General features: G+C 43.1%; 1 protein-coding gene across 2 annotated transcripts in view; it reads left to right on the top strand.

Annotated features, from left to right (window-relative positions):
- IQGAP2 (IQ motif containing GTPase activating protein 2) overlaps positions 1-27980 on the top strand; it is a 398264-nt gene that overhangs the window by 283118 nt on the left and 87166 nt on the right. Inside the window, exons 11-15 of one of the 2 annotated variants that reach the window (XM_077287309.1) lie at positions 996-1083; positions 5604-5767; positions 10245-10405; positions 11866-11990; positions 12076-12239. In XM_077287309.1, the coding sequence (XP_077143424.1) occupies positions 996-1083; positions 5604-5767; positions 10245-10405; positions 11866-11990; positions 12076-12239 (702 nt within the window). The remainder of the gene's footprint in view (positions 1-995; positions 1084-5603; positions 5768-10244; positions 10406-11865; positions 11991-12075; positions 12240-27980) is intronic. The other variant, XM_077287298.1, reaches the window with a different exon arrangement.

The following is a 27980-nucleotide window of genomic DNA, read 5'->3' as shown; positions in this document are numbered from 1 at the left end:
GGTCAGATATTATGTTTCTATTTGCCTTTTATCTATTTTGGTTGATTCTGGAAAACTGTCCAATGTTCTGTAGTTTAAAGTTCAGCTCCTGTGTTGAAGAACATTTGACAGCTCTATAAAATATTGAGTAATTTTGTTTAGTTTATTCTCTTTTCAAAGTGACTTGCTCATAAAAATAATGTAAAAATGGAATATATTCTGAAAAGTTTGGTTAGCTACGTTGTAGTAGCTGATTTGATAAAATACAGCAGATCCATGTGGGATAATGCAGAGGATTGCTGCACTAGCCTTGAACTGCAAACTCCCCCGCGGATTGAACTGAAAGATACCATGGATATGTATTGGGGGATACAAATAAATACTGATACAACTTGTACAAAATAGATAAATCAAAATTTAGCAAAATTACTCAACATTATATATAAAATTTCTCTGTGAACTTGAAATGTGGTACATTTTTAAAGAAAGCCAGACACTTGCCAAACCATTATTTTTACCGGTGTAAATTCCACTGTCCTCCTGAATCTGGCATTGTTTTTCTTTAGTTCCTGGGCTTCTCCGTTCTTTCTCTTCCCTAACTATAGATCTTATTTTATTAGCCAAGGTAGGTGGTCTTTAAGAAGATGCCAAGTGGGGTGGTCTTTAGAAGATGCCAAGTGGGGTGGTTTTTAAGAAGATGCCAAGGAGGGGGGACCTTTTAAGAAGATGCCCATAAAAACAAGTTGAGGTCCACAGCCACTTGGCTAACAAGACAAGATTTGTACATAGGAGTAAGAGACCATATTTCAGGAACGGGGAGATTCCGAAACGAAAATAAAGCCTCACCGAATTCAGGAGAACCGCAGCATTTTGACCATGTTTAAACACTAATATACATTTATGACAAGTGATGGTTGTCTTGAAGTCTCATTATTGGTCATTATATGTATGTAGAAAGACAAACACTGGTTCTTAAAGGTTTAACATTAACCTGAAGGTTTCTCTCCTGATCCTAGAAAGCAGGTGTCCCCAGTTCTCTTGACAAAAGCGAGATTCAGAAAGAAGTTAGTGTTGCCAATAATGAAGCTGAGGCTCATGTGCTTAGTGAGTAACCATTGCAATGACTGTGTGTCCTACACCTGAGGCTTAATCTCCATGAATTAGTGCATGCTGAAAATGTAGGTGTGTTGATTACTAAAGCACCAATTTTTCCAATAAATGTCTCTGTTACTGTCCTTCTCAGTGTTGCAATTGCTCCAATGACCACTTTATGCAGTCTTGGGAGTGTTCTTTGTGTATCAGGTAGTTAATGTTTCTTCGTTTCAATGTGTACAGCTTTTTCAGCTGTTTGGTGACAGTAACTACTGAAATTGCTTTACAGATCACGCATCAGCCATTTGCAATATTACCGCTCCTTTCATACCTGACAAATGAGATCATGCCCCTAAATTGTGATGCCTGAAATACATATTTCAGTAGGTTTATCCTTTCAATGTCATTTTGCAGCCTACGTATAGAATAAGTTCTTGTAAATACATTGTATTACTTATCTTGTACTGAATCGTGAGATACAGTCAGTATTACAGTCCAGAGCTGCATTCATAATTCTGCTGGGTGTAACAATGGTTCACAGTAGGACTGGATCTTCTATGTAACTAAGGGATCTGGGCTAAGGCTAATGCCAGGGAGTCGAGTCTAAAGGGCGCTATAGTTTTTAGATAATAGTTGGATAAAACCACTGATTTTGAGGAAGATCAGGATAAGGCAGTTGGTTGTTCACTCGCCCTATCCTTTTCTTCTACAGGCAGAGAAGTCGCTGCCAGAACTTGCTCTCCATGGAGAACACATAAGTGGTCAACCAAGTGTATGGCGGAGTCAGGGAAGAGAGCCGTCAGATGAATGATTAGCCCATTATCTATGGAGTCTACCTTTTAAAGGGGTTGTGCTTCTTTATCCTTAAAGGGGATAAACCATGAACATGATTGCTAGAGGCCTCATTACTGGGACTCTCTCTATTGGGAGTAGGGGTCACTTATCCTCTGAATGGAGTGATGGTCACAAATGTAACCTGCCTCTTTACTCAGTGCTAATTAAACTGAAACACAGATGGCTGAGCCATGTAATCGGCTTTCTCCATCAGTCCCATAGTCAATGAGGGGAGTCCATTTAAACAGGACATTTTCTCATCATCGGTAGAGATCATATAGTCATCCCCTACACTGGAATTAGGTGATAAATGTTGTTCATGGTTCAACCCGTATAATTCCCTTATAAGCGTTCTGACCGGTCTCACAGGGCATCCCCTTGTCGCTACACCCGGGAGGAGACTCTGTATAGTAGACTTGGAGCAGAATTCACCCTACTACTCAGACCTCAAGAAGGTGGAAGAAGCCCCTATGTAGACAAAGGTAAAGAATATTGGGTAGAGTCGGGGTCATTTAGCACACACTTGACTTTTAAGAGCCCATGAGCCAGTGAATGCAGGAACGGTGATCTGGCAAATTGTTACATTGGGACTTAGATATTGTTCATCTATTGTAAGGATAAGTGAGCAATGTTTGGGTAGTGGGGTCTCATTGACCTCCATTAATCAATATAGAATTGAATGACTAATTGACCTTTCATTGGTTATGTAACACAGGTATTCAGATACAGTGACACAGAAGATCAGAGCAGGGGTTAAACAATTATTCAATTTATCAATATAGGAATAGTCTCCTCGCAGGGAGAAAATAAGGGAAATACAGTTAAAGGGCTGAGGGTTAAACAGGATAACAATCATTCAGATTAATAGTCTATCAGTTTTAACTTATCGTGACTCTGTTGTCCTTTTCTCTCTCTGAGTCCGATGGCTATTTGGCTGCCGGCTGAGTCTTCCGACTTCCCGCCTAACAAACGGTACTACTTCTGGCAGCAGCGGGCGGTCACTAGTTTTACCTACTGAGCTCCTAGTCCATCACGCTGCCCGGCAGCCAGGAGTCTTTCACAACATCCTCCCGCTCGTGAGCTCTGCAACCTGGAGTCTTGAATAACAATCTCCCGCTTGGCGTGCTCTGCCCTGCCCGCCCAGCGACGCTCCCTGGTCCTTCCTGCACTCATCCTTCCTGCACGGCCTAATGCTATCCGCAGCGCAACACAGGTCCTCACTCTCGCTGCTCTCTGTCGGGAACCCCCCTCACTCCCCACGTAAAATCCTTTATACTCCTCTGGCTCACCACACCCCCTCTCTGCATGTCAATGGTTTGTTCCCTCTCTAATCTCCTTCCCCCCGGCAACAGAAGGTTCGGCCCCAGCAGTTCCGGACCCGATGCCCGGTCTTCTCCTCTACAGTTACATAGTCACAATGGCAGCGCTCAGTCCGGTCTACTCTTCTGAACCGTGAGGGTCCTAAGACCTCAGGTCCCAATTGGTCAAGCATTAATGGAAAATCCAGTAGGGAAATGGTGGTGGATTTCCACTCTGAAGCTTATAGAATTGTGACTTCAGCTTCATGTATATTCTAAAGCTGCAACTCAGGATTAGTATGCAATGTGTTTACATTAGTACATCGACACGCCGGGACCACCAGCTCAGATAACTCCTAGAAGGATTGCAAAGCCGGGTGACCCTCTTCCAGAATGTCCTTATTCTCCACTTTGGTCAGCACATGGGACCCAATTGGGAAGGACAGACTTTGAACGGATTGAAAGGAGCAGTATATTGCTGTTGCATGTAAAGTGTTTCTTCTCACAGTTCACAATGACATAAAACCGCAGAATAAAACTTTGTGTCTTTAATTGTTAATCATTGAGCAGAATCGGTGAGGAAACCAACCCTGTTTTCTGTTTTGTTCTTCTATCATATGTTCCTCAGGATAAATGAATTGTGAATTTTCCTGTGCTGTCCCTGGCATACTTTACTGTACAATGTCTATTTTTGTGTCTTTCAAAGAAGGTTTTCCTACATAGTCTTCATGTTTCCACTAACATGCATAGTGCTAACCATGCGCTTAGGACTAACCCTCGCTTCTGCGCTCATTCGTTCCGGTGTGCAGCGTCTGCATGTGGATTGTTGTAATTGTCCCCTTGAGGATCGTACTCTGCGTTGTTCCCTGGTCATGATCTGACATGCAATTTGTGTTTAATATGGATGTATTAACACTATCTGCTGCTTGGTGCAAATCTGGTGGTGAGTTTGAGAGTCTGAGTTACATTAATTATTCCTACATGTTGTCACAACATGACTCTATCAGGCTCTGTGATCAAGGACCTCCATGTACCAGGGATTGTAATTGAGTATTGCATGTACTGTTTCTTGTTATCGATCCACATTTCTGAACTATAAGGGTATGTACACATGAGGCGGATGTGCAGTGAGAAGGGATGAGCCCACCCGTGGAAGTTCAACCAGACTTTAATTCAAAGTTCAGTTCGGGTACCTTCCCTCTTCTCTCTCGCCCCGTTCTCTCTCGCCCCGTTCTCTCTCGCCCCGTTCTCTCTCGCCCCGTTCTCTCTCGCCCCGTTCTCTCTCGCCCCGTTCTCTCTCGCCCCCTTCTCTCTCGCCCCCTTCTCTCTCGCCCCCTTCTCTCTCGCCCCCTTCTCTCTCGCCCCCTTCTCTCTCGCCCCCTTCTCTCTCGCCCCCTTCTCTCTCGCCCCCTTCTCTCTCGCCCCCTTCTCTCTTGCCCCCTTCTCTCTCGCCCCCTTCTGTCTCGCCCCCTTCTGTCTCGCCCCCTTCTGTCTCGCCCCCTTCTCTCTCGCCCCCTTCTCTCTCGCCCCCTTCTCTCTCGCCCCCTTCTCTCTCGCCCCCTTCTCTCTCGCCCCCTTCTCTCTCGCCCCCTTCTCTCTCGCCCCCTTCTCTCTCGCCCCCTTCTCTCTCGCCCCCTTCTCTCTCGCCCCCTTCTCTCTCGCCCCCTTCTCTCTCGCCCCCTTCTCTCTCGCCCCCTTCTCTCTCGCCCCCTTCTCTCTCGCCCCCTTCTCTCTCGCCCCCTTCTCTCTCTCCCCTTCTCTCTCCCCCCCTTCTCTCTCCCCCTATTTCTCCCCCTCTCTCCCCCTATTTCTCCCTGTCTCTCTCTCTCTCTCCCCCTATTTCTCCCTCTCTCTCTCCCTCTTTCTCTTCCCCCTTCTCTCGCCCCCTTCTCTCTCCTTCTTTTACCCTCACTCCCTTCTCTTCTATCTTTTACCCCCTCATTCCTTCTCTCTTTTCCCCCTCTCTCCCCAGTAGAGTCTGGAAGGCTCATATCACTTACTCATGCTCACTTGCTAAGCCTGCGCACTAAGACTATCCCAATGCTGTTGGTTGATTCACTTCCAGCCACGTACCAGTTTGCTCTTTGGGCAGCATTATTTTTCATGATTATTTTTTCCATTTGAATTGTAATGATGATTAGGGCTCTTGCAAGACCCCCGGGTAGTATCTTATTCTCCACCCTTCACACTTACTTCAGTCTGCTTGTTTTCTGACTGGTGGTTGGTTGGTATTTGACTTCACTTCCATTTTTTTATAAGATTTATTAATTCTAGATTATAAAGTAAATTTTCATGTTCCACACGTATAGTATTTCTCTCTCGGTAAGTATAACTGTCTCTTCCATGTTCTGTTACAACAATCAGTAAACTAACCTTTATTTTTCATGTATCATAATTTAGCAATAGGAGCTGTGGAAAAAATAAATAATGCCATTCGTAGCGGGGATTCCTCCCAAACCGTGGCGGCTCTGCAGCTTCCTGAGGCCCATATGCCAGCCGTCTACCCATCTGCAGAAAGATTATATCAGAATGAACTCTTGAGTCTACAGAAACAAAATCCAGCGGTAAGGGATGGCCGATAAGTAGCCATTTTACTAAGCTGCACCTAACATGCCGATATGTTTGTGTGGAGCTGCGATGTGACCACTTGGAAAGTCCAACACAACTCATGGTGAAATATATTTATGCAGAGCAGAAATCATTTCTTAATAACCTTTTATTCACTGTTAATAATATTTAATTTCTAGCTAGTTTATTTGAATTTTCAGTAATTAGTTTGATTGTTTTTTTTTTAAACGACCTTAGAATTGATGATTATTATGCATTTCCATTGTGATCCCATTTAATCTTACAGAACTTATACGACTTACGATTTGGGACAATGGTTTTTCAATTTTTTAAAAAGCCCAAATACCATCTTTATCAGTTCCATTAGTTTTCATGATCTCAGATTTTGTCATTCAACACAAGCCATGTGATGAACACGCAGAAGGCATTGCTCTAGTAACATGCTGTGGTATTGTGTTTATTGCATTTATATTTTCAAGACAGGTTCATGTTGAATAACTGCAATTATAGATATTGAATACTGCAGGAACATGCATACTTCATTACCTGGAATTTAGAGACAAGGGAGAAGGAAATAAATCCAAAAGGATAACTTTATGTCTTGGACTAAAATTGCTTTATTAAAGTGCAATATAAGGAGGCAATGGTGACAACACAGTCACCCAACATATATTAAAAACAGATAGTACACAAAGGCACCGAGAAGGAACAGCTGCTGACCCTTAGTAAAAAATATATAAATATAACCATCAACATTGAGGATCAAATTTTACAGCACCAATAGGGTTAAGTGGCCAGTAACTAGGTGGCCTGCCTAAAAAGTTTACTAAGTCCCATAGAGCACAGTGCCACAGAAAGAACATACCAGTTAGTGTAACATTAGTAAAGAACAAGACTTAGGTAGGCAGAAAGATAATAGATAAATACATCACCCCAAAGGTCTAATGATAGGCAGCTGCAAGGTCCCGGTGTCCGCCCCGACGCGCGTTTCGGAACCCTTCGTCAGGGGGCGCATAGTACAGGTAAAAAATGTGCTGTATAAATAGGCCATGAACCGGAAATGAACGCCGGCTGTAACCCGGAAGCGGCCGTGCATATCATAGCAGCCACTGGTGCAATGGAAGGGGACAGCGTCATCCAGGTCATGTGGGCCGGTGCACGTGGGGCCCCACGTGATCCGCCCACAGTAAACACTGGGTCGCCACTCACCAACCATACAGCCGGCGGACGCATGCGCAAGAGGATAATAGAATGCGAGGACACACATGAAGGAAAAAGGGGGAGAAGAAAAGAGGAACGGTAATACGGCGATCCATAATTGGTAACGCCGTAGCGATTGGCAATTCTCAAAATTAGTATTCCCATATATTTCAAGCAATAGTGAAACATTTAGTATATTATATTACCTGGAATTTGCATATTCCAGCTATTCTTACTATTAACTTTGTATTTTACCTCCATACTGAAGTTGTTGGGCAATCCCGAACATTATATTCGAGCACGCCCGAGATACTCGGATCACACCTGAGCGTCCTCAGATAATACGATATCCGAGCACGCTCGCTCATCACTACTAACAATACATCTCTAATTCTAAAAAAGCTTGGGCGTTCTGTATATATATATATATATATATATATATATATATATATATATATATATATATACCGTATATAACGTTAGACATTTTTCCATTTCATTGGAAAAAGTATCTTGTTTAGAAATTGATAGCAGCATCACGTTCATAAAAGAAAAAGTAAAGACAGAGTTAACAAAAGTTTGTTAAAGAAAGCGGTGCTAATGAAAAACAGCTGGAGGATTAATTTTTAACTAAGTGACATAACGATGTATAAAAAGGACCTGTTAAAGAGGCAGAGTCTTTCACAAGCAAAGATGACCAAGAAACTGTAGGAGAGATCAGCGCAAATAGGGTCTTATCCAAGAAATACAATTAGTTTAGCACTCAGATTAAATTCACCTGTTCAATATGTTAAAGAGGCATATAATATAAAAAATCAGTTGCAGCGGATCCACGAGTCAGCAAGTGACCATCGGACATCAGACTGTAGAGGGAGTTGGTGGACAATATTCCATGCAGCCGACAGAATGGAGACATATATGCCAGTATGGTGCAGTAAGGTGGTGGTTTATTTCAATGCGTTTCGAAGTATATAACTTCTTCAGGTTGCCTGTGGTTTTTCCTGAAGAAGTTATATACTTCGAAATCCATTCTGGAGAAATCAATGTGCACAAGGGACAAGGCTGACTGTAAATTGTGGATGCTGGTGATCTATGGGGCCACAGACAGAAATGTGTTGGACATGATGGGTCTGTGCAAATCTCTACATGGTCTCAGGAATACATTCAGAAATTGTCATGATCACAGTTCGGCATGCAATCTACAAATGCAAAAAGTGCTATCATGCAAAGAAGAACCCATATGTCAACAGAATACAGGAACGCTGCCCAAAGCGCATTTAGATTGGACTAATGTGAAATGAAAAACTGTACTGTGCTCAGATGAATCAAAATATGAAATTCTGTATGGAAACCATGGATGCCGTGTAATGTGGACTGGACTGAAGAGGAGACAGACCATCCAGATTATCAGCACACAGTTCCTGCATCTCTGATGGGGGCGTTAGTGCCTATTGCATGGGCAGCGTAGACATCCTGAAAGGCGCGATCAATGCTGAGCATTATGTAGAGGTTTTAGAAAAACATTTCAGTGAAGGCCTGACACATTTCAGCAAGACAATGCTAAACCATGTACAGCTCGGCTTCCCAGAAGAAGTTTCGGCGATTTAACTTGCAGTCCGGGACCATTCACCAATAGAAAACAGTTGGCACACTGTGAAAGAAGACCCAGGTCTGTGGAGCAGCTCGAATTCTACATAAGTCAAGAATCGGACAACATGTTTCTTTACTCCCTAGAAGTTTACAGACTGTTGTAAAAAGAATAGGGGATGCTACACAATAGTAGATGTTGTCCAGAATCAACTTTCTTTTTAGATGTTTTGCTGCCATCAATTTCTAAATGAGTTAATATCTTCAAATAAAGTGGGAAAATGTCTAATGTTCATATGAACGTTTTCTTGTTTTCTTAACATTTTACACAACGTCACAATTTTTTGGGAATTGGAGTTGTAGTTAAAGGCTATGGGCAGAACTGATCTAACTTATTATACGCATAATAATATAATAACGCATACATCTGGTTCAGGACCTGTCCAGCTGCCACCTTACAATTGTTTTTGTTTTCTGAATGTGATGACTTTTTAAAGAGTTTTCATTACAAATTTCCTATCATTTTGCCTATGCTCTGTGTGTAATTTCTTTGTCCAGGTATGAGTCCAGCAAAATCTGACCTTGATCTGACAGAGCTTGCCTACTGGCGCTGTCGTCTTGCTCTGATTTGCCTCTTAGGCCTCTTTCACACTTCCGTCACAATGCGTCGTTTTGTGAAAAAAAAACGGATCCAGCAAATGTTTCTGCTGGATCCATTTTTTTCTCATAGACTTGTACTGTATTGGCAACGGATTGTGACGGAAGGCCTTCCGTTTCATCCATCGTGCACTGGATCCGTCGTAAAACTGCTGTCCGTTCCCAGTAATGCATTGCGAGACAATGGCCTGTTATGACGTAGCGGTCTCGTGAGACCGCAACGTCATCGGGTCATTTCGCAATGCATTACTGGGAACGCAAGCTGCCGACAGCATCGCGAGAATCAGGAAGGCTGCGGTGGATGCCGGAAGGTGAGAATATCAAGATTTTTTATTATTTTTAACATTATATCTTTTTACTATTGATGCTGCATAGGCAGCATCAATAGTAAAAAGTTGGTTACACTTGTCAAACACTGTTTGACAAATGTGACCAACCTGTCAATCAGTTTTCCAAGCGATGCTATAGATTACTTGGAAAACGCTACGGATCCGTAAAAAAAAATGGATCCAGTGCATCCGTTTTTTTTGCTATCTGCACAGGATCCGTCTATTTAACATTTTGACGGATTGTGACTGATTGTAAAAAACGGATGTGTGAAAGAGGCCTTACATTTTTCATTAATAGGAATAACAGTAGGAAGAAGGTGGAGGATATACAAGGGGAAAAGCATCCAAATAGCACATTAGATTGCAAAAAGCATGCACAGGGCACAAGTAGGCTATGTAATGAATGTATCGGGAGCAAAAAGGACTGTTTATCTCGGCACAGGTGTTGAAGAGAAAGTTAGTCCAGGAATGGAGCTGTGCTGGTACATGATGGCTAATGAAGACAGCAGCACTGTGCACACACAGAACCCACATCCAATATGCATAACTGGCAGTGTTTATAGTGTTTAATTCTCAATATATCTTCTGTCCCTTCTATTAGAAAGTTGAACTTGTGCTCATTTTATTGTTTTTCTATTATCATGCCATAATTGACTTATCAGTCTATTACTTCTAACGATGACATACTTTGCTCATGCAGAACCACTTGTCACAAGAGGAGCTGTTCATTGCTGTAGAGATGTTGTCTGCTGTTGCACTGGTCAATGAAGCTTTGGAGACAAATGATGTCCCCTCTATCCAGAACCACCTGGTCAGTCCCTCCATAGGTCTGAATAATCTGGAAGAAGACAATATGCAGCGGTATGTATCTGCTTTTAAGTCCAGGACTTGTCATAAGACTGGATATCCCATTATTATAGCCCTGGATATCCCATTATTATAGCCATAGACATCAGACAGGCCTCCAGATTAAGGAGACATTTTCTATATGATTTAGTGTCTGTTCTCATCTTCAGCTGACTGATCTCCAAAAGGCTATAGTGTTCTCATGCGATCGCTATCGTTTTATGTAAAGATAATTCAGTAGCACAACAGTCTGTGTTTCTCCTTTCTGTCTTCAACTCGGCAGGAAATCACTAGTGACACAAAAGTGAACCAAAAACCAAACTCTTAGGGGTCGATTTATCAAAGCTTTTATTCCAAAAAGCTGTAGTAAAACGCTATTAAAAGTCTCAACATTTTTGCACAACATGAATTTGCACAAAAATTTTGCGACTTTTGGCATTTTCATGCAAGTTTGAAGCAGCTCCCCCAAAATGGGTAAGACCTAGGAAGGAGTCGGGTCAAGGCGAGGTGTGGCAACATCCACCATTCAAATTTAGCAAAAGTATCAGCATTTCTTATGCTAGAAATGTTACTCCAATCCCTGACTAGAGCAGCCCTTCTGGCGAGGCCCACACCATTGAAAAGGTGTGATGAAATCATTAAGTGGTGTTCATCATAGTCCTGCAAATCCTTCATTTACACTGGAGGGGCGATCAAGCCTTGGTACTCAGATGAAGTTCATGGCCAATCAGTCGAGTATAAAGCTCCAATAAATTCTTTGCCAATCTAGCCTTTCCTCCTATCTAAATTGACCACCCCATCCAACAGTACCTTCAAAGAGGACCTGTCAGTACTGATGACTTTCCTGTTTCAGTAATTATTTTCATGGCACATAAATAAGGAGCCTGGAACATCGTTTCCCATAGCTCTGCATTGTCCCCTCTGGTATTCCTTCCAAATACTTGTGGATACATTTCCAACCAAATATTACCATTTTCCTTGTCATAGGGATGTTTCACTACGCAGTCTACAGAATTAATGGCGCTATATAAGAAATGCATTATAAATAAATACATTGGCACACGTACTCCGCAGGGAAATCCTGCCATCCCCAGTCAAGTTCTCTAGGCCACCTGGCTGTGCCAAGAAATCAGAGTAAGATACTAAGCTAAATCAGAACTGTGGTGCCTTCATTCTGGACATTTGGCAACCATATCATTCGTTGATAGCGTTGGCAGCTTTTTAACCTTGAGAACAAAATGATTGGGCATGGAAATTCAACATGCCCAATCCTTATTCTGTCCTGGAGGTCCTCATACCCATTAGATACTTTGCTGAGCCTACATCATTGACTTTTCTTCTGTCTGCAATGGGACCTTTACTGCACTGATTGTAGATTGTCTACACTTTTCCTCCAGGGCTTAGTCATAATGCTTTGCAATCTGAAGTTCTTAGTTTGTACATTGCCTCCATATTAAAACTTTCTTAATTTTTAGTTATGTCAGTACACTGGTATCCAGTAAGAAGCAGGCTGCCACACAGGGACACGGCTATTTAGGTTGGAATGAAATTCAGAACTACGTTGATGTAGTCAATGGTGAAATCCATGAAGAAAATGAGCGTAAGTAATAAATGTCTTTACCCTCACTACTACAGACTTGACTTACGGGTCACATACATAGATATTTATTATTGTTGTATTTTAGGGATTATTGCCATTGGTGTCATTAATGAAGCCCTTGAACACGGCATTCCTGACAACACATTGCAAGCTCTCTTGGCGCCAAGTGCCAAACTTCATGCAGTTTCACCAGAAAACGCTTGGCATTACCACGATGTTCTCCAGCTGGCCAAGATTCAGAAATGCAAGGTGGGTGTTTGATTTATGATAGCCCTGCAGACAGAAACCATTTTGTATAAAACATAGTCCAAGGGGTAATCCAGACTCTCTCACTTCCACATGCCGGTGGGTGAACAGGGTCGCTGACTTCAAATATACAGATATCTTCTGGCCCCTGTACTTCCGAGATACCTTCCGCTCACACATGTAAGCTGGACAATATCTCTAGACCAGGGTTTCTAACTTAGTTTTAATAAGCTGTCCAGAAAAAAAAAATCATCACAGACTGCCAATATTTTATACAGAAACATGGAAAATCCGTACAGATCCAACTTTTTTTAGTGTTGTGAAAAAAGGGCCCTATTTTTTATGAACAGTCCAGGCATTTTGCACATTTGGCAACCATGTCATCAACCTACTTACTTCCCAAAGAGAAAGTGTTTGGAGACTGATTACCCTTTTAGTACTATGTGTCCCAATTGACAATAACATGTTAAAACTGTATACTTTATAGGCTCTTTAGGTAATCCTTGGATTTTGGATCCAAACTCATTGTTTACAGGGAAGTAATATATATTTAATTGTAATAATAATTAATGGTATGTAGTACAATCACCCTTGAAAGCTCCAACATATGAGTTATGTAGCTTATTTATGTGGATTTTATACTTATTAGATGATAGTTCAGTATTTTGAGTCTTGCAGAAAACCATGTGAGTATAACTTGTGCAATCACTGTGCAAGGAGCTTCCTTTTATAATAAATAAGACCTTAAGTCTCCAGATGTTGAGACCTAAGAGCCCAGGGGTGGTGTCTAAATTAGGAAAGGTTTGATTTATTGAAGCATTATCCCCTGGAGAACAATATCTTGGTATAAGCGGTAAATTCTGGCTCAGTATTTTTGGAAGATTTTTTTTTAATATGTTTTAGATATTACAACTTTTCTTGGTGTATACTGGTGCTCAGTCACATCAGTACTATACTGATATTCTAGGAGGTGTTGTGTCTGCTCTGAGTTGAGTCGGAGGATTTGGGTAGCCATTACGAAGGTTTGTTGAAATTTTCATGTTTAATCTGGTTTTTATTGAAAAGAACTTCAAAACAAACAAGGAACAAAGGATTCAACAACATAAAAAGTATTGAGTACAAAAAGAAATCTCATATACAACTGTATATCAAGACCTGTAACCAACAAGTCCCGAAATAGTATAACTTTCAGGTCATTTTCATTTTCAACTAAGTCCAACAAGATCTGAAAAGAAAAAAAAAATCCATGGCGGATGTAGGTATCCCCTATCCAGGGAGACTGTAGGACCTTTGGTGATACATATGAGGTATCCTCTGAAAGAGAGCGACCCAAACAAGAGGCGCTAGGTCACTCCAAGTAATAATGGTATAAACACGAACGGAAAGAATGAGACTAAGAGGAGGAATATGGGGGAGGAGAGAGGATGAAAAAAAAAAAAGGGGGGAGGAACCATGGAGTCTGATCTAGAAGGGGGCAACTTGCACCCCTATAATGACGTCCATCTAACCCGTATTGTTCAATCTATCTTCCTTATGGCTTAGAAAAGAGGGATTGAAAGTCCTGAGAGTCCATAAACAAAATCCAAGGACTCCAGACCTGCAGATATTTCTCCATTGAACCGTTAACGTCAGCGGACAATTCCTCCATACTTTGAAGGCTGGTCATCTCCTTGACCCATTCAGACACACTAGGAGATTGGGAGGATTTCCAATGTCTCGGGATCACAGTGCGCGCAGCAGTTAAGCAGAATCTTAGGAGCCCCTTTTTCTGGAAGCCAAACGAGCCCGGGAGGATAGATAATAAAGCCACCTGGGGGAGTTGGTCACCAAATGACCAGTAATGGCTTGATAAGCGGAAAAGACAGAATCCCAAAATGGCTTTATAAGCTTACATCCCCACCAAATGTGTTGCATGGTACCTCTCTCTACTCCACAACACCAGCACCTATCGGAGACGGAGGGAAAAGTGGCGTGTAAGACATCAGGACAGCGATACCACCTGGTGAGAATTTTGTAATTCTTTTCCTGTGCGGCACATATGATATGGCAACTCCCAACTCACCCCGCCACCTCTCCACATACTTGGGGAACTTGTCTTTGGTATTTTGGTTCAAAAGAGCATATATTAAGGAGACAGCATGTGCAGGCGGCGACCCCAACAGGAAAAGATTTTCAAACGGCGTAGGAAGGGAGGAGTATGAGCCTGCGCCCTCTGGAGACGAGAGGAAGGATTTTAGTTGGAGGTATTCCAACCAATCAGAAGGGCCCCCTCCCTCTAACGGCTGCACTGATTCAAAAGCGGGCATGGCCGAACCCCTGAGGACATGAAAGCATCTGGTATTGTCCCCTCTCTCCCACCCAAGAAAACGATCCCTCTCCACCCCCAGGGGAAACTCCAGATTAGAGAAGAGAGGCGTAAGCGGTCCACTGCCTAAGGACAGAGAGCCTCTGCGGGTCTCCAGATCCCATCCTCTAAGTGTATCTTTAAGGAGGTCAGCTTCAGAACTGAATTGACCTCTACTTTTAGAGCTGATCCAGGGAAGGTTATGGAGTGGAATTGTAGAGCTAATTTGTTCTATTCCCACCCATTGTTTGTCTGAACTGTGGAACTGCCAGTCTAGCATGCGTGTCAATAGCACTGCTCTGTGATACAATTTGAAATTCGGAAGACCCACGCCCCCTGAGCCTTTGTGCCTATATAAAGTACCCATGCCAATCCAGGGACTACCACCCCCCCACACAAATATCGAGATGGCTGATTGGATTCTGGAAAAGAAAGAAGGAGGAGGAATTAGAGGAACTGTCTGGAAAATATACAGGAAACGAGGAAGTACATCCATTTTTATCGCATTTATACGGCCGAACCATGAGAGCTTCCGCTTATCATAGCTACCGAAGTCTTTCAAAGTCTTATCCAAAAGGGGTTGGAAGTTTAAAGAATATAGTTTAGTATGATCTGTCGGGATGGTTACTCCCAAGTATCTTAATGCTGTTTCCTGCCATTTCATGGGAAAATTATCTTTAAGATGTTGAACTTCATCTCTAGATAAAGTTATATTAAGGGCCTCTGATTTAGAATAATTCACTTTAAAATTACTAAGATGGCCAAATGTCTCAAATTCTTTGACTATGGAGGGGAAGGAAATGCAAGGCTGTGATATAAACATGAGAAGGTCATCTGCATATAAGGCCGATTTACATTGACCTACCCCAACTGGAATACCGTGAATGCTGGGGTTCTTTCTAATGGCTATTGCCAGATGTTCCATTATCAATACATACAAGAGAGGGGACAGAGGACACCCCTGCCGTGTACCATTGTTGATGTGGATAGGGGAGGACAGGAACCATTAACCCTAACCCTAGCTGTAGGGCCCCTATATAGAGAGAGAATCTTCTCAATAAATTTGGTGCCCAGGCCCAATTGATGCAAGGAAGCTGACATGAAGCTCCAACTGACCCGGTCGAAGGCCTTCTCTGCGTCAACCGAAAGCAAACACAATGGGAGTGATCTGGACCTCGCCCGAGCCATCAGGAGAAGAGTTTTATACGTATTATCTCTGGCCTCTCGGCCCTTGACAAACCCTACTTGATCTGTATGAATAACCCCAGGTAACAAAGGTGCCAACCTATTAGCCAGGGCCTTCGAAAATATTTTGATGTCCACATTAATCAAAGAGATGGGCCTATAATTGGAAATTAACAATTGATCTTTCCCTGGTTTTGGTAAAATGCTGATGTGGGCCTCCAGGGACTGGGGCATGAATGGGGATCCCTCTGACACAGAACTAAAGACTTTTGTTAGGAAAGGGACAAGCTGTTCGCTAAATACCTTATAAAATTTTGGTGTGAACCCATCAGGCCCTGGGCTCTTCCCACAGTATTTGATTTAATAATGGCAGAAATCTCTTCCTCTAAAAAGTCCTCCTCCAGAGAGTCTGCGAGTTCAGGATGGACAGCTGGAAGGGCGTTTTGTCTGATATAGTCGTTTATTTTAAGGTGAAGAGATGAAGCTGAAATGTCCCTGAATTGTCCCTTAACCCCTTCCCGACATTTGACGTACTATCCCGTCGAGGTGGGGTGGGCCCGTATGACCACCGACGGGATAGTACGTCATATGCGATCGGCCGCGCTCACGGGGGGAGCGCGGCCGATCGCGGCCGGGTGTCGGCTGCATATCGCAGCTGACATCCGGCACTATGTGCCAGGAGTGGTCACGGACCGCCCCCGGCACATTAACCCCCGGACACCGCGATCAAACATGATCGCGATGTGCCGGCGGTGCAGGGAAGCATCGCGCAGGGAGGGGGCTCCCTGCGGGCTTCCCTGAGACCCCCGGAGCAACGCGATGTGATCGCGTTGCTGCGAGGGTCTTACCTCCCTCCCTGCCTGGTCCAGACCCGGATCCAAGATGGCCGCGGATCCGGGTCCTGCAGGGAGGGAGGTGGCTTCACAGAAGCCTGCTCAGAGCAGGCACTGTGAAGCAGCCTGCACTTCTCTCAGATCGGTGATCTGTCAGAGTGCTATGCAAACTGGCAGATCACCGATCTGTATTGTCCCCCCCTGGGGCAAAGTAAAAAAGTAAAAAAAAAATTTTCCAAATGTGTAAAAAAAAAATAAAAAAAAATATTCCAAAATAATGAAAAAAAAAAATAAAAATTATTCCCATAAATACATTTCTTTATCTAAATATAAAAAAAAAACCAATAAAAGTGCACATATTTAGTATCGCCGCGTCCGTAACGACCCGACCTATAAAACTGGCCCACTAGTTAACCCCTTCAGTAAACACCGTAAGAAAAAAAAAAAAAAAAAACGAGGCAAAAAACAACGCTTTATTATCATACCGCCGAACAAAAAGTGGAATAACACGCGATCAAAAAGACAGATATAAATAACCATGGTACCGCTGAAAGCGTCATCTTGTCCCGCAAATAACGAGCCGCCATACAGCATGATCAGCAAAAAAATAAAAAAGTTATAGTCCTGAGAATAAAGCGATGCAAAAATAATTATTTTTTCCATAAAATAGTTTTTATCGTATAAAAGCGCCAAAACATAAAAAAATGAGATAAATGAGGTATCGCTGTAATCGTGACCCGAAGAATAAAACTGCTTTATCAATTTTACCAAACGCGGAACGGTATAAACGCCTCCCTCAAAAGAAATTCATGAATAGCTGGTTTTTGGTCATTCTGCCTCACAAAAATCGGAATAAAAAGCGATCAAAAAATGTGACATGCCCAAAAATGTTACCAATAAAAACGTCAACTCGTCCCGCAAAAAACAAGACCTCACATGACTCTGTGGACCAAAATATGGAAAATTTATAGCTCTCAAAATGTGGTAACGCAAAAAATATTTTTTGCAATAAAAAGCGTCTTTCAGTGTGTGACGGCTGCCAATCATAAAAATCCGCTAAAAAACCCGCTATAAAAGTAAATCAAACACCCCTTCATCACCCCCTTAGTTAGGGAAAAATTAAAAAAAAGTATTTATTTCCATTTTCCCATTAGGGCTAGGGTTGGGACTAGGGTTAAGGCTACAGTTAGGGTTGGGGCTAAAGTTAGGGTTAGGGTTGGGGCTAAAGTTACGGTTAGGGTTTGGATTACATTTACGGTTGGGAATAGGGTTGGGATTAGGGTTAGGGGTGTGTCAGGGTGAGAGGTGTGGTTAGGGTTACTGTTGGGATTAGGGTTAGGGGTGTGTTTGGATTAGGGTTTCAGTTATAATTGGGGGGTTTCCACTGTTTCGGCACATCAGGGGCTCTCCAAACGCGACATGGCGTCCGATCTCAATTCCAGCCAATTCTGCGTTGAAAAAGTAAAACAGTGCTCCTTCCCTTCCGAGCTCTCCCGTGTGCCCAAACAGGGGTTTACCCCAACATATGGGGTATCAGCGTACTCAGGACAAATAGGACAACAACCTTTGGGGTCCAATTTCTCCTGTTACCCCTGGGAAAATACAAAACTGGGGGCTAAAAAATAATTTTTGTGGGAAAAACAAAGATTTTTTATTTTCACGGCTCTGCGTTATAAACTGTAGTGAAACACTTGGGGGTTCAAAGTTCTTACAACACATCTAGATAAGTTCCTTGGGGGGTCTAGTTTCCAAAATGGGGTCACTTGTGTGGGGCTTCTACTGTTTAGGTACATTAGGGGCTCTGCAAACGCAATGTGACGCCTGCAGACCATTCCATCTAAGTCTGCATTCCAAATGGCGCTCCTTCCCTTCCGAGCTCTCCCATGCATCCAAACGGTGGTTCCCCCCACATATGGGGTATCAGCGCACTCAGGACAAATTGGACAACAACTTTTGGGGTCCAATTTCTCCTGTTACCCTCGGGAAAATACAAAACTGGGGGCTAAAAAATAATTTTTGTGGGAATTTTTTATTTTTTTATTTTTATGGCTCTGCATTATAAACTTCTGTGAAGCCCTTGGTGGGTCAAAGTGCTCACCACACATCTAGATAAGTTCCTTAGGGGCATAAAGGTATGTACACTGTAATTAAAATTTGAAAAACTTTATTAAATACAATATATAAAAACCATAGGACAGAAATAAACAAATAGGGAACCTATAAAAACAAAGGCAACTGCAATGCCAACACTACAAGCATACAGTACTATTACATGTGAATGTAGGATGCGACATCCAAAAAGTACTTAACCATAGGCACGCTATGTAATTGCAAAATACAATACCCTGCGTCTATAAATTGGATATGACTGGACTAAATATTGCACTAAGTTAAATATAAAGTGCAAATGTGCTGCAGGCCCCTGATCAGGGAAGTTTATGGGCCACAATACAGGCCTCATATGCCACAAGCATGCTGCTGTAGTCCTAGCCAAAGACAACAAAAATGTGCAAAGAACAGGCTATAAGTGTTTCTGAATGCCGACTTACATGTAAGATGCAGGAGTGTTGAATGTCTTTGTTGCCACCCCGACAGCGCCGTTTCGCCACTAGGGCTTCTTCCTTATGGGGGCACGTGCCCCCATAAGGAAGAAGCCCTAGTGGCGAAACGGCGCTGTCGGGGTGGCAACAAAGACATTCAACACTCCTGCATCTTACATGTAAGTCGGCATTCAGAAACACTTATAGCCTGTTCTTTGCACATTTTTGTTGTCTTTGGCTAGGACTACAGCAGCATGCTTGTGGCATATGAGGCCTGTATTGTGGCCCATAAACTTCCCTGATCAGGGGCCTGCAGCACATTTGCACTTTATATTTAACTTAGTGCAATATTTAGTCCAGTCATATCCAATTTATAGACGCAGGGTATTGTATTTTGCAATTACATAGCGTGCCTATGGTTAAGTACTTTTTGGATGTCGCATCCTACATTCACATGTAATAGTACTGTATGCTTGTAGTGTTGGCATTGCAGTTGCCTTTGTTTTTATAGGTTCCCTATTTGTTTATTTCTGTCCTATGGTTTTTATATATTGTATTTAATAAAGTTTTTCAAATTTTAATTACAGTGTACATACCTTTATTTCCCTATGCACTCAAGGGAAATTTTGTCTTATCATATACTGTTGAGGTATTCAAAACAATTGGGATTTATGTTATTTATAAAGTTCCTTAGGGGGTCTACTTTCCAACATGGTGTCACTTGTGGGGGGTTTCTACTGTTTAGGTACATTAGGGGCTCTGCAAACGCAATGTGACGCCTGCAGACCATTCCATCTAAGTCTGCATTCCAAATGGCACTCCTTCACTTCCGAGCCCTTCCATGCGTCCAAACGGTGGTTCCCCCCCACATATGGGGTATCAGCGCACTCAGGACAAATTGGACAACAACTTTTGGGGTCCAATTTCTCCTGTTACCCTCGGGAAAATACAAAACTGGGGGCTAAAAAATAATTTTTGTGGGAAAAAATTTTTGTTTTATTTTTACGGCTCTGCATTATTAACTTCTGTGAAGCCCTTGGTGGGTCAAAGCGCTCAAAACACATCTAGATAAGTTCCTTAGGGGGTCTACTTTCCAAAATGGTGTCACTTGTGGGGGGTTTCAATGTTTAGGCACATCAGTGGCTCTCCAAACGCAACATGGCGTCCCATCTCAATTCCTGTCAATTTTGCATTGAAAAGTCAAACGGTGCTACTTCCTTTCCGAGCTCTCCCATGCGCCCAAACAGTGGTTTACCCCCACATATGGGGTATCAGCGTACTCAGGAAAAATTGTACAACAACTTTTGGGGTCCAATTTCTTCTCTTACCCTTGGTAAAATAAAACAAATTGGAGCTGAAGTAAATTTTTTGTGAAAAAAAGTTAAATGTTCATTTTTATTTAAACATTCCAAAAATTCCTGTGAAGCACCAGAAGGGTTAATAAACTTCTTGAATATGGTTTTGAGCACCTTGAGGGGTGCAGTTTTTAGAATGGTGTCACACTTGGGTATTTTCTATCATATAGACCCCTCAAAATGACTTCAAATGAGATGTGGTCCCTAAAAAAAAAATGGTGTTGTAAAAATGAGAAATTGCTGGTCAACTTTTAACCCTTATAACTCCCTAACAAAAAAAAATTTTGGTTCCAAAATTGTGCTGATGTAAAGTAGACATGTGGGAAATGTTACTTATTAAGTATTTTGTGTGACATATCTCTGTGATTTAAGGGCATAAAAATTCAAAGTTGGAAAATTGCAAAATTTTCAAAATTTTCGCCAAATTTCCATTTTTTTTGCAAATAAACGCAGGTAATATCAAAGAAATTTTACCACTATCATGAAGTACAATATGTCACGAGAAAACAATGTCAGAATCGCCAAGATCCGTTGAAGCGTTCCAGAGTTATAACCTCCTAAAGGGACAGTGGTCAGAATTGTAAAAATTGGCCCAGTCATTAACGTGCAAACCACCCTTGGGGGTGAAGGGGTTAATATTATAAAGGTCACTATAATAAGCTCGAAAGGATTCGGTAATTTGGGTTGGATCCTGTGTGCCGGCCCCCCCGATCTGCATGATTTCTGGGATATAACTAGTGTCCTTTCTGGGATGTAGCACCCTAGCCAATGCCCTGCCACATTTATCCGCATGTTCATACATAAATCGATGGAATCTGATTTTTTGACGGGAATATTTTTGATCCAGTAGGACCCTAAGCTCCTCCCTTGCTTTTAACAGGTCCGCGTACACAGAAGAGGATAAAGCTTGTTTATGTGAGGATTCCAATGTATTAATCTACTGGAGCAGACTGGAAATTAGAGAGGCCCTTTCTTTTTTCAATCTAGAGCCATGCTTAATCAAAAGACCCCTTATAACACACTTAAGTGTTTCCCACTGGTTAGGAAGGGACGTCTGGTCACGTTCATGGATTTCTAGAAATTCTGAGATAGACTTCCTAATCTCCAAAGTGCATAGAGGGTCTTTAAGTAAGTTATCGTTGAGACGCCATGTCCATGGTCGATAAAAGCCATTTGGTGGGATAAGATGGAGAAACACCCGGAGCATGGTCCGACCAGGCAATGTGACCAATAGAAGCCTGGGCTTGCCAGGTCAGGGCATGCTGGCTTATTAACAGCATATCTATGCGGCTGTATGAAGAGTGAGTCGGGGAGTAATACGTATAGTCCCTATCCATAGGATGCAGGACTCTCCAGGCGTCTACCAGGTGTAGGTTCTGAATCCTACGTTTAAAAGCATTGATACGTCTACGGGGCAGGAAATGACGCTGAGATGAAGTATCCCCCTCCGGATCAAGGGTAAAATTGAAGTCACCGCCTGCAATCAGAGTCCCCTCCCTGAAATCCGACAGGAGCGACAGAATAGCGGAACAAGCTAAAGTCGGATCTTTATTGGGTAGGTACCAATTAGCTATGGTGAATACGATTGAGTTAATGCGAAGTTTTAGGAGAATGTACCTGCCTTCTGGGTCAATCCTAGAATCCAGGACTGAATGGACCAATGACTTATGTAGGGCTATTGAGAGCCCTTTTGACTTTGAGTCGGGGTTAGGGCTGTGAAACCAAGAGCAATAATATCGATCCTTTAGGGTGGGGAGACAGCCAGCCTTGAAATGAGTCTCTTGGAGCAGGAGGATGTGAGTCCGCTTTTTATGCATATCATACAAGATCTGGGACCTTTTCTGAGGGACATTCATCCCTCGGGCGTTGATGGATCCTATGTTAATCCGTTCCATGGTAATGGTAATGTACTTTATAAACAGAGGAGGAAAAGGGAGAGAAAGAAGAAAAAGAGAAGCAAGAAGAAAAAGAAAAAAAGGGGGAAAAAAAAGGAAAATAAACAAATAAATAAATAAATAATAAAAAAAAAATTATGGGAGGGGGAGGAAAGAAGAAGGGACAGAAGCAGACACAGGAGTGAGTAGAGGGAAGAGAAAGGAAAATATAAATCAAGAGTCAGCAGGGGAGAGAATAAAAATGTAAGGGAAGAAAACAGACAAACGTACTAACTAGGTTAGAGTGGGTATACTAAGATACAAAAGAACATGTACCAAAGGATGTGCGAAGTGCACAAGTATTGTTGGGAAAATTGTTTAACGTCCAACAATGTGACGTGAATTCCCGGTGGGGACTATGCTTTCCATAGAGGGGCTCCCCTCACCAGGCCGAGACGACACCAGAGCTAAGTCTGCCCCCTAAATGCCACCACCCCCCCATGTAAAAACCAAGGAGAACAGAGTATAGTCAAATAATCAGAATATAAGCCCCAGGACCCTCCCTCGCCCAAGACTATTATTAACCTGTTATCTATGTCTAGGGAAGGGGGAGAAGGTCAACAAGCCCCAGGGTGAAGAAAACATTAATAACCTGATGATGGTTACAAATAAAGATAACTGGAGCAACATTCCACAATCGGTATCTGAAAGCAAAACATGGACACATATTATTGCATATCAGAATAGTGCATTAATTTTGAAAGGAAATCATCCCCAGACCACAGATCTCAAGGAGGAGGGAAAGATTCCCGCCCCCTCCGGCCCCAGCATTGAGTGACCCTCGGCAGACGTTGGTTTAACCTGCCAAAGGCCTCCACTGGAATAGTAGGCCAGTCCAAAATTTCAATCCGAGGGAGGTTCAAGGTTGATGTAAATGATGCGATGTCCGATGGGGACCTGAGGATATGCATGCGGCTCGCATGACGGACCTGCAAATGGAATGGAAACCCCCAGCTATACGGCAAGTTATGATATCGAAGCAAATCCAAGAGAGGTCTCAATGCTCTTCTTTTTTGCAAAGTAAGGCGGGACAGGTCCGGTAGGATTAGAACCTTTGATCCTTGGAATAGAGCAGAGGATTCATCTCTGAGCCTCTGCAGGATGGCTTCTTTTTGTACATAGTGATGAATGCGGCATATCATGTCCCGTGGACGGTCTGGGTCAGATGCTCTGAGGCCAAGTGCTCTATGAGCTCTGTCCAATTCAATCTCCTTCTCAGGAGGCTCACCCAGAATTCTGTTGAAAATGCATTGCAATGTGTGAGAAAGATCTTTAGATTCTACTGACTTAGGTAGACCCCGTATCCTCAGATTATTGCACCTTCCCCTGTTTTCTGCATCATCCTGGGCTTCTATCAGGTAGTGAAGCTGGCTGGAGTATATGTCTAGTGACTTCTGATGAGAAAGCATCTTCCTTTCAATATCTTGGATTCTGTTAGTATGGTCCTGGACCTGAGTATCTACTTGTTTAACTTCAGTGCGCAGAGTATTCAATTCTGACCTGCAAGCCTGCTACAGCCGTGTTATGTATGTCTCCATGTCCTCTCTTGTAGGAATAGCTGTTAGCCTGATTTAGTAGCTGAGTCAGCTCTGCTACAACTCCTGAGGCTTGTATGGCAGAGGAATGTGTGTCCCCTTCCCTGGGATGAGCAGGAGAAGCAGCAGTCTCCTCCAAAGGGGAATTAGCTCCTGCTGCCCTGCTGGGGATTGTAGTGCACCCTGGTGAAAGTGAGGGGGGAGGCAGTTCCTCAGAACACCCTTTCTGCCTCTGGGTCTCATCAAGGGTTACCCCCCACCCAGATTCTACATGCCATGTCTGAGTCTGGCTAGAATGACCAGCTGCCATCAGTGTACCTTGTGCGTCCATGTCTGTGCTGTGCCAGTCCTGGTCATCATTCATGGTGAAGGGAGACAGCAGCCCATCCCCCTGTGCTGTGCTCACAGGCTGCTTAGACGACCTCCTTGTTTGAACTCCTGCAGCACTGAGTGATGGTATGGGAGCTGGAGTCTGTACAAGATCAGGCTCTCCATCTCTGGCTCTCACCTCGCTCTCCTGTAGCCCCAAGGCATCTGCATAGCTGGAGGGGGCGGCGGCCATGTTTTTGCAACCCTTACTGGCCGGGGTTCCCAGAAGAAAGTTCTGTATGCCTCTGTTGCTGGATGAGAGGCTCTTGGATCTGCTGCAGGCTGATCTCCCCTTTCTCCTACAGCTCATGTTCTGAGCAAAACGCCCCAGGGAGTTCACAATCGGCTGATTCTCGGCCCGGAGAAGAGAGCTGAGGTGAAGTGTGTCCTCACTCCTCCATAGCCAGGCCACGCCCCCCAATCTGGGAGTTTTGATAAAATTCTGGTTACACTATTCAAAAAATTGCTCAAGTCCCTTCCACCAGTCAAGTATTGAGCCGCTGATATCTTGCCCCTTTTGTCCTCTATTTGTTCTTCTGCATTTTGCTGAAATTTAGTATAACATTTTTTACTTTTTATTTTTACTACATTTTTTTCTGGGCTGTTTAATAACAATTTTATAAGTCTAACTTTAACCCTAACCCTACACCATTATTTAGGATTGGGGAAATTGTGTTTTGGATTTATTTATTTTTCACAGAGGACAATTTTTTTAAATTTTGGACAGCTCTCCCAGTATGTCTGTCATCCAAATTTACAAGTAAAAGGACAAGTAGAGAGCAGCTAGAAAACACAGTGCAGCATGTGTGCAGTGCACATGATTCCATGCTGTCTTGCTCAGCTTCTGTCATCTTGGTCTTTGCCTATGCAGATCACATCGGTCAATGACAAGCTCCTTTGGACTACTGCACTTTGCATAGGAACTGGTGGCAGTAACTCAGATGATGAATTAGCCACTGGCTACTTGAATAATTTATTTAACCTCACCAAAAAGTGGTGCTTGCCGGTGCTCATCTATGGCGCTCCCCACGCTACACTACTGCTATCTTAATAGTTTATCATACCTGTGCTGGGATTGTAGGGGAAATAAAACACTTATAGGTACCTCTACAGTATAAAACTGATCACTGAGGGTTCAGCCAGTGAAACTCCCTGTGATTGGCCTTTTTAGTAGAGAGCCTTTAACGTGAACCTGACAGCTGATACCTGCTGCCCTATCCATCGGCATTGTGAGTCAGGCACTGTCCGTATGATCTCAGGCAGGTTTGGCTCTAGAACACTGAGGTGTTAAAGAGAAAAACATATTTTAAAAGTCATCGGGTGACCGAGCCACGCTGGAGACTGGTGGCCAGGTCCCGGGCGGCTTGTCCCCTCCCAGTGCCCTGGAATGACATGTCTCTGCCTATACGCGCACTTGGCAGGAACCTGTCAGGGCAGTGGGCAGGGAGAGGCCACCAGGGACCACTCTGTCCGACTGTATTTGGCAGCATGTATCAGCAGTCAGGTTTGCACTAATTCCGAGTTGATCAAGTGTAGGTTTGAGCGCCATTTAGGTAAGTGTCCTTGTTTTTCTTCTTGTTCTTCACTTAACATCTCATGTGAATTACTGAAGATCCAGTACAGGGAAGATATATATCTTGGTACCGTGTTAGCCAGTGGATACAAAAATATTTAGAATTGAGAGTCCTCAGTGGTTGATACCTTTTAATGGCTAACTGGAAAGATGGTAACAAATTGCAAGCTTTCCAGACTACTCAGGTCTCTTCATCAGGCATAGACTAATAGAAATTCTGAACAATCACATATTTATGCACAATACAGCCCAGGTAAATGCCATTGTGTATAAACTTGGAGGCATTTGTTGCTGGAGAGCGCGCTGCTCGGTCGGGTTTGACCGATCAGCGCCCTCTTCCAGTGTGTTGAGTGATGTCGGGCCGGTCTCGAAGTTCCCTGTTGCAGGCGGCAAAGTTGCGCCTGCAGGGAAAATAATGGAGGCCGGGCCTGGGCTGCCGCTGCATTGTCTAGGAGGGGACCGGAAGTGAAGGATCCGGTATTCACATTTATGCTATAAAAGGATCAAGGACAACGTCTTGCTTTATCAGAACTGCTCAGTTTGGCAGCATGTGTGTAATATATATATATATATATATATATATATATATATATATATATATATATATATATATATATATATATATCTCTATTATCACTGCGAACGTCATCCTGTGTATTTTATGTTCATAACTGAAGGAAAATTCAGTAACTGTCTCCATAACATGACTATCGAGCGCCATGGAAACAAGAACCTATTATTGGCTCCAGAGATGTGTTTACTTGCTGGAATAATGACGAGAAGTGTTGAGGACCCCATGTATACAGCCAGCGCAATTAAAATAAACCTAGTCGCTGTGATAGGATATCACGATGCATCTTTTGGGACATATATTGTATAATTTTCACATCTGTTGTGTTCACACTTGCAGATGTTTCTTTCCCTTTCTGAAGATACTGTTTTTCTTACTTTTTATGGCCGGTTAACCCTTATTTTGGTTTCTGCTGCCATCTGCTGTTTTCCAGGAACGTAAACCTATGAGACCAAAATCTCAGATCTCCCAAATGCCGCTTTAAAGTCATCAGAATATATCATTAACCTTAAAGATTGCTTTCCATCTGTCATACATGGATACTATTTTTTGGGCATAACATGACTAAAAATAATGATTGCGAACTGCTATATTGTATGTAATCAGTTGCATTCTTTTCAGGAATGTAAAGGGTTTTCACAAGGGATAAGTTTTAAAAAAATGTATAACAAATTGTCTCACACTAATAAAAAATAAAGTGGTAATCATCAATCCCCTGAAGCTCTCATTCCAACACTTATCCGGTACCCGCTGGTTTCTACTTGCTGGTTATGTTCATACACACCAGATATTGCCAGAAATGTCTGCTCAGCCACAGGCTAAGATGGGTTGTCTCTGTTATCAGTGATTGACTAAGGCTACTTTCACACTAGCCTCGTGCACTGCACGTCGCTATGCGTCGTTTTGCAGAAAAAACGCATCCTGCAAAAGTGCTTGCAGGATGCGTTTTTTCTCCATAGACTTACATTAGCGACGCAGTGCGACGCATTGCCACACGTCGCAACCGTCGTGCGACGGTTGCGTCGTGTTGCGTCGGACCGTCTCCACCAAAAAACTTTGCTTGATGTTTTTTGGTGCGTCGTTCCCGTCTTTTTCGACCGCGCATGTGCGGCCAGAACTCCGCCCCCGCACCTCACAATGGGGCAGTGGATGCGTTGAAAAACAGCATCCGCTGCCCCCGTTGTGCGGCGCATTCACTGCTAGCGTCGGTATGTCGCAACGACGCAATTCGTCGTGCGTCGTCCGACGCTAGTGTGAAAGTAGCCTTAGTGACCTTTCCAGTGTGCCGATATTGGACCAGAAAGCACGGACCAGCGAGGAACAGTTTAGTATTGGATTATGAAATGAGGCGATCAGAGAAGTTGAGTATTACTGTGTTCCTTTAAGGGGTAACGTTTCTCCTTATGGAGAGTGACATACCAGCTGGCTTGTCAAGGCAAGGAGGCTTATTCGCCGTGCAATGCTCCTCTGGGAATTTAAATATGCAAATTGCCTCTCCAGAGCCT

The sequence above is a fragment of the Ranitomeya variabilis genome, chromosome 1 (genome assembly GCF_051348905.1).
Source record: "Ranitomeya variabilis isolate aRanVar5 chromosome 1, aRanVar5.hap1, whole genome shotgun sequence".
Taxonomy (NCBI): Eukaryota; Metazoa; Chordata; class Amphibia; order Anura; family Dendrobatidae; genus Ranitomeya; species Ranitomeya variabilis.
This window is presented reverse-complemented; position numbering and strand designations above follow the sequence as displayed.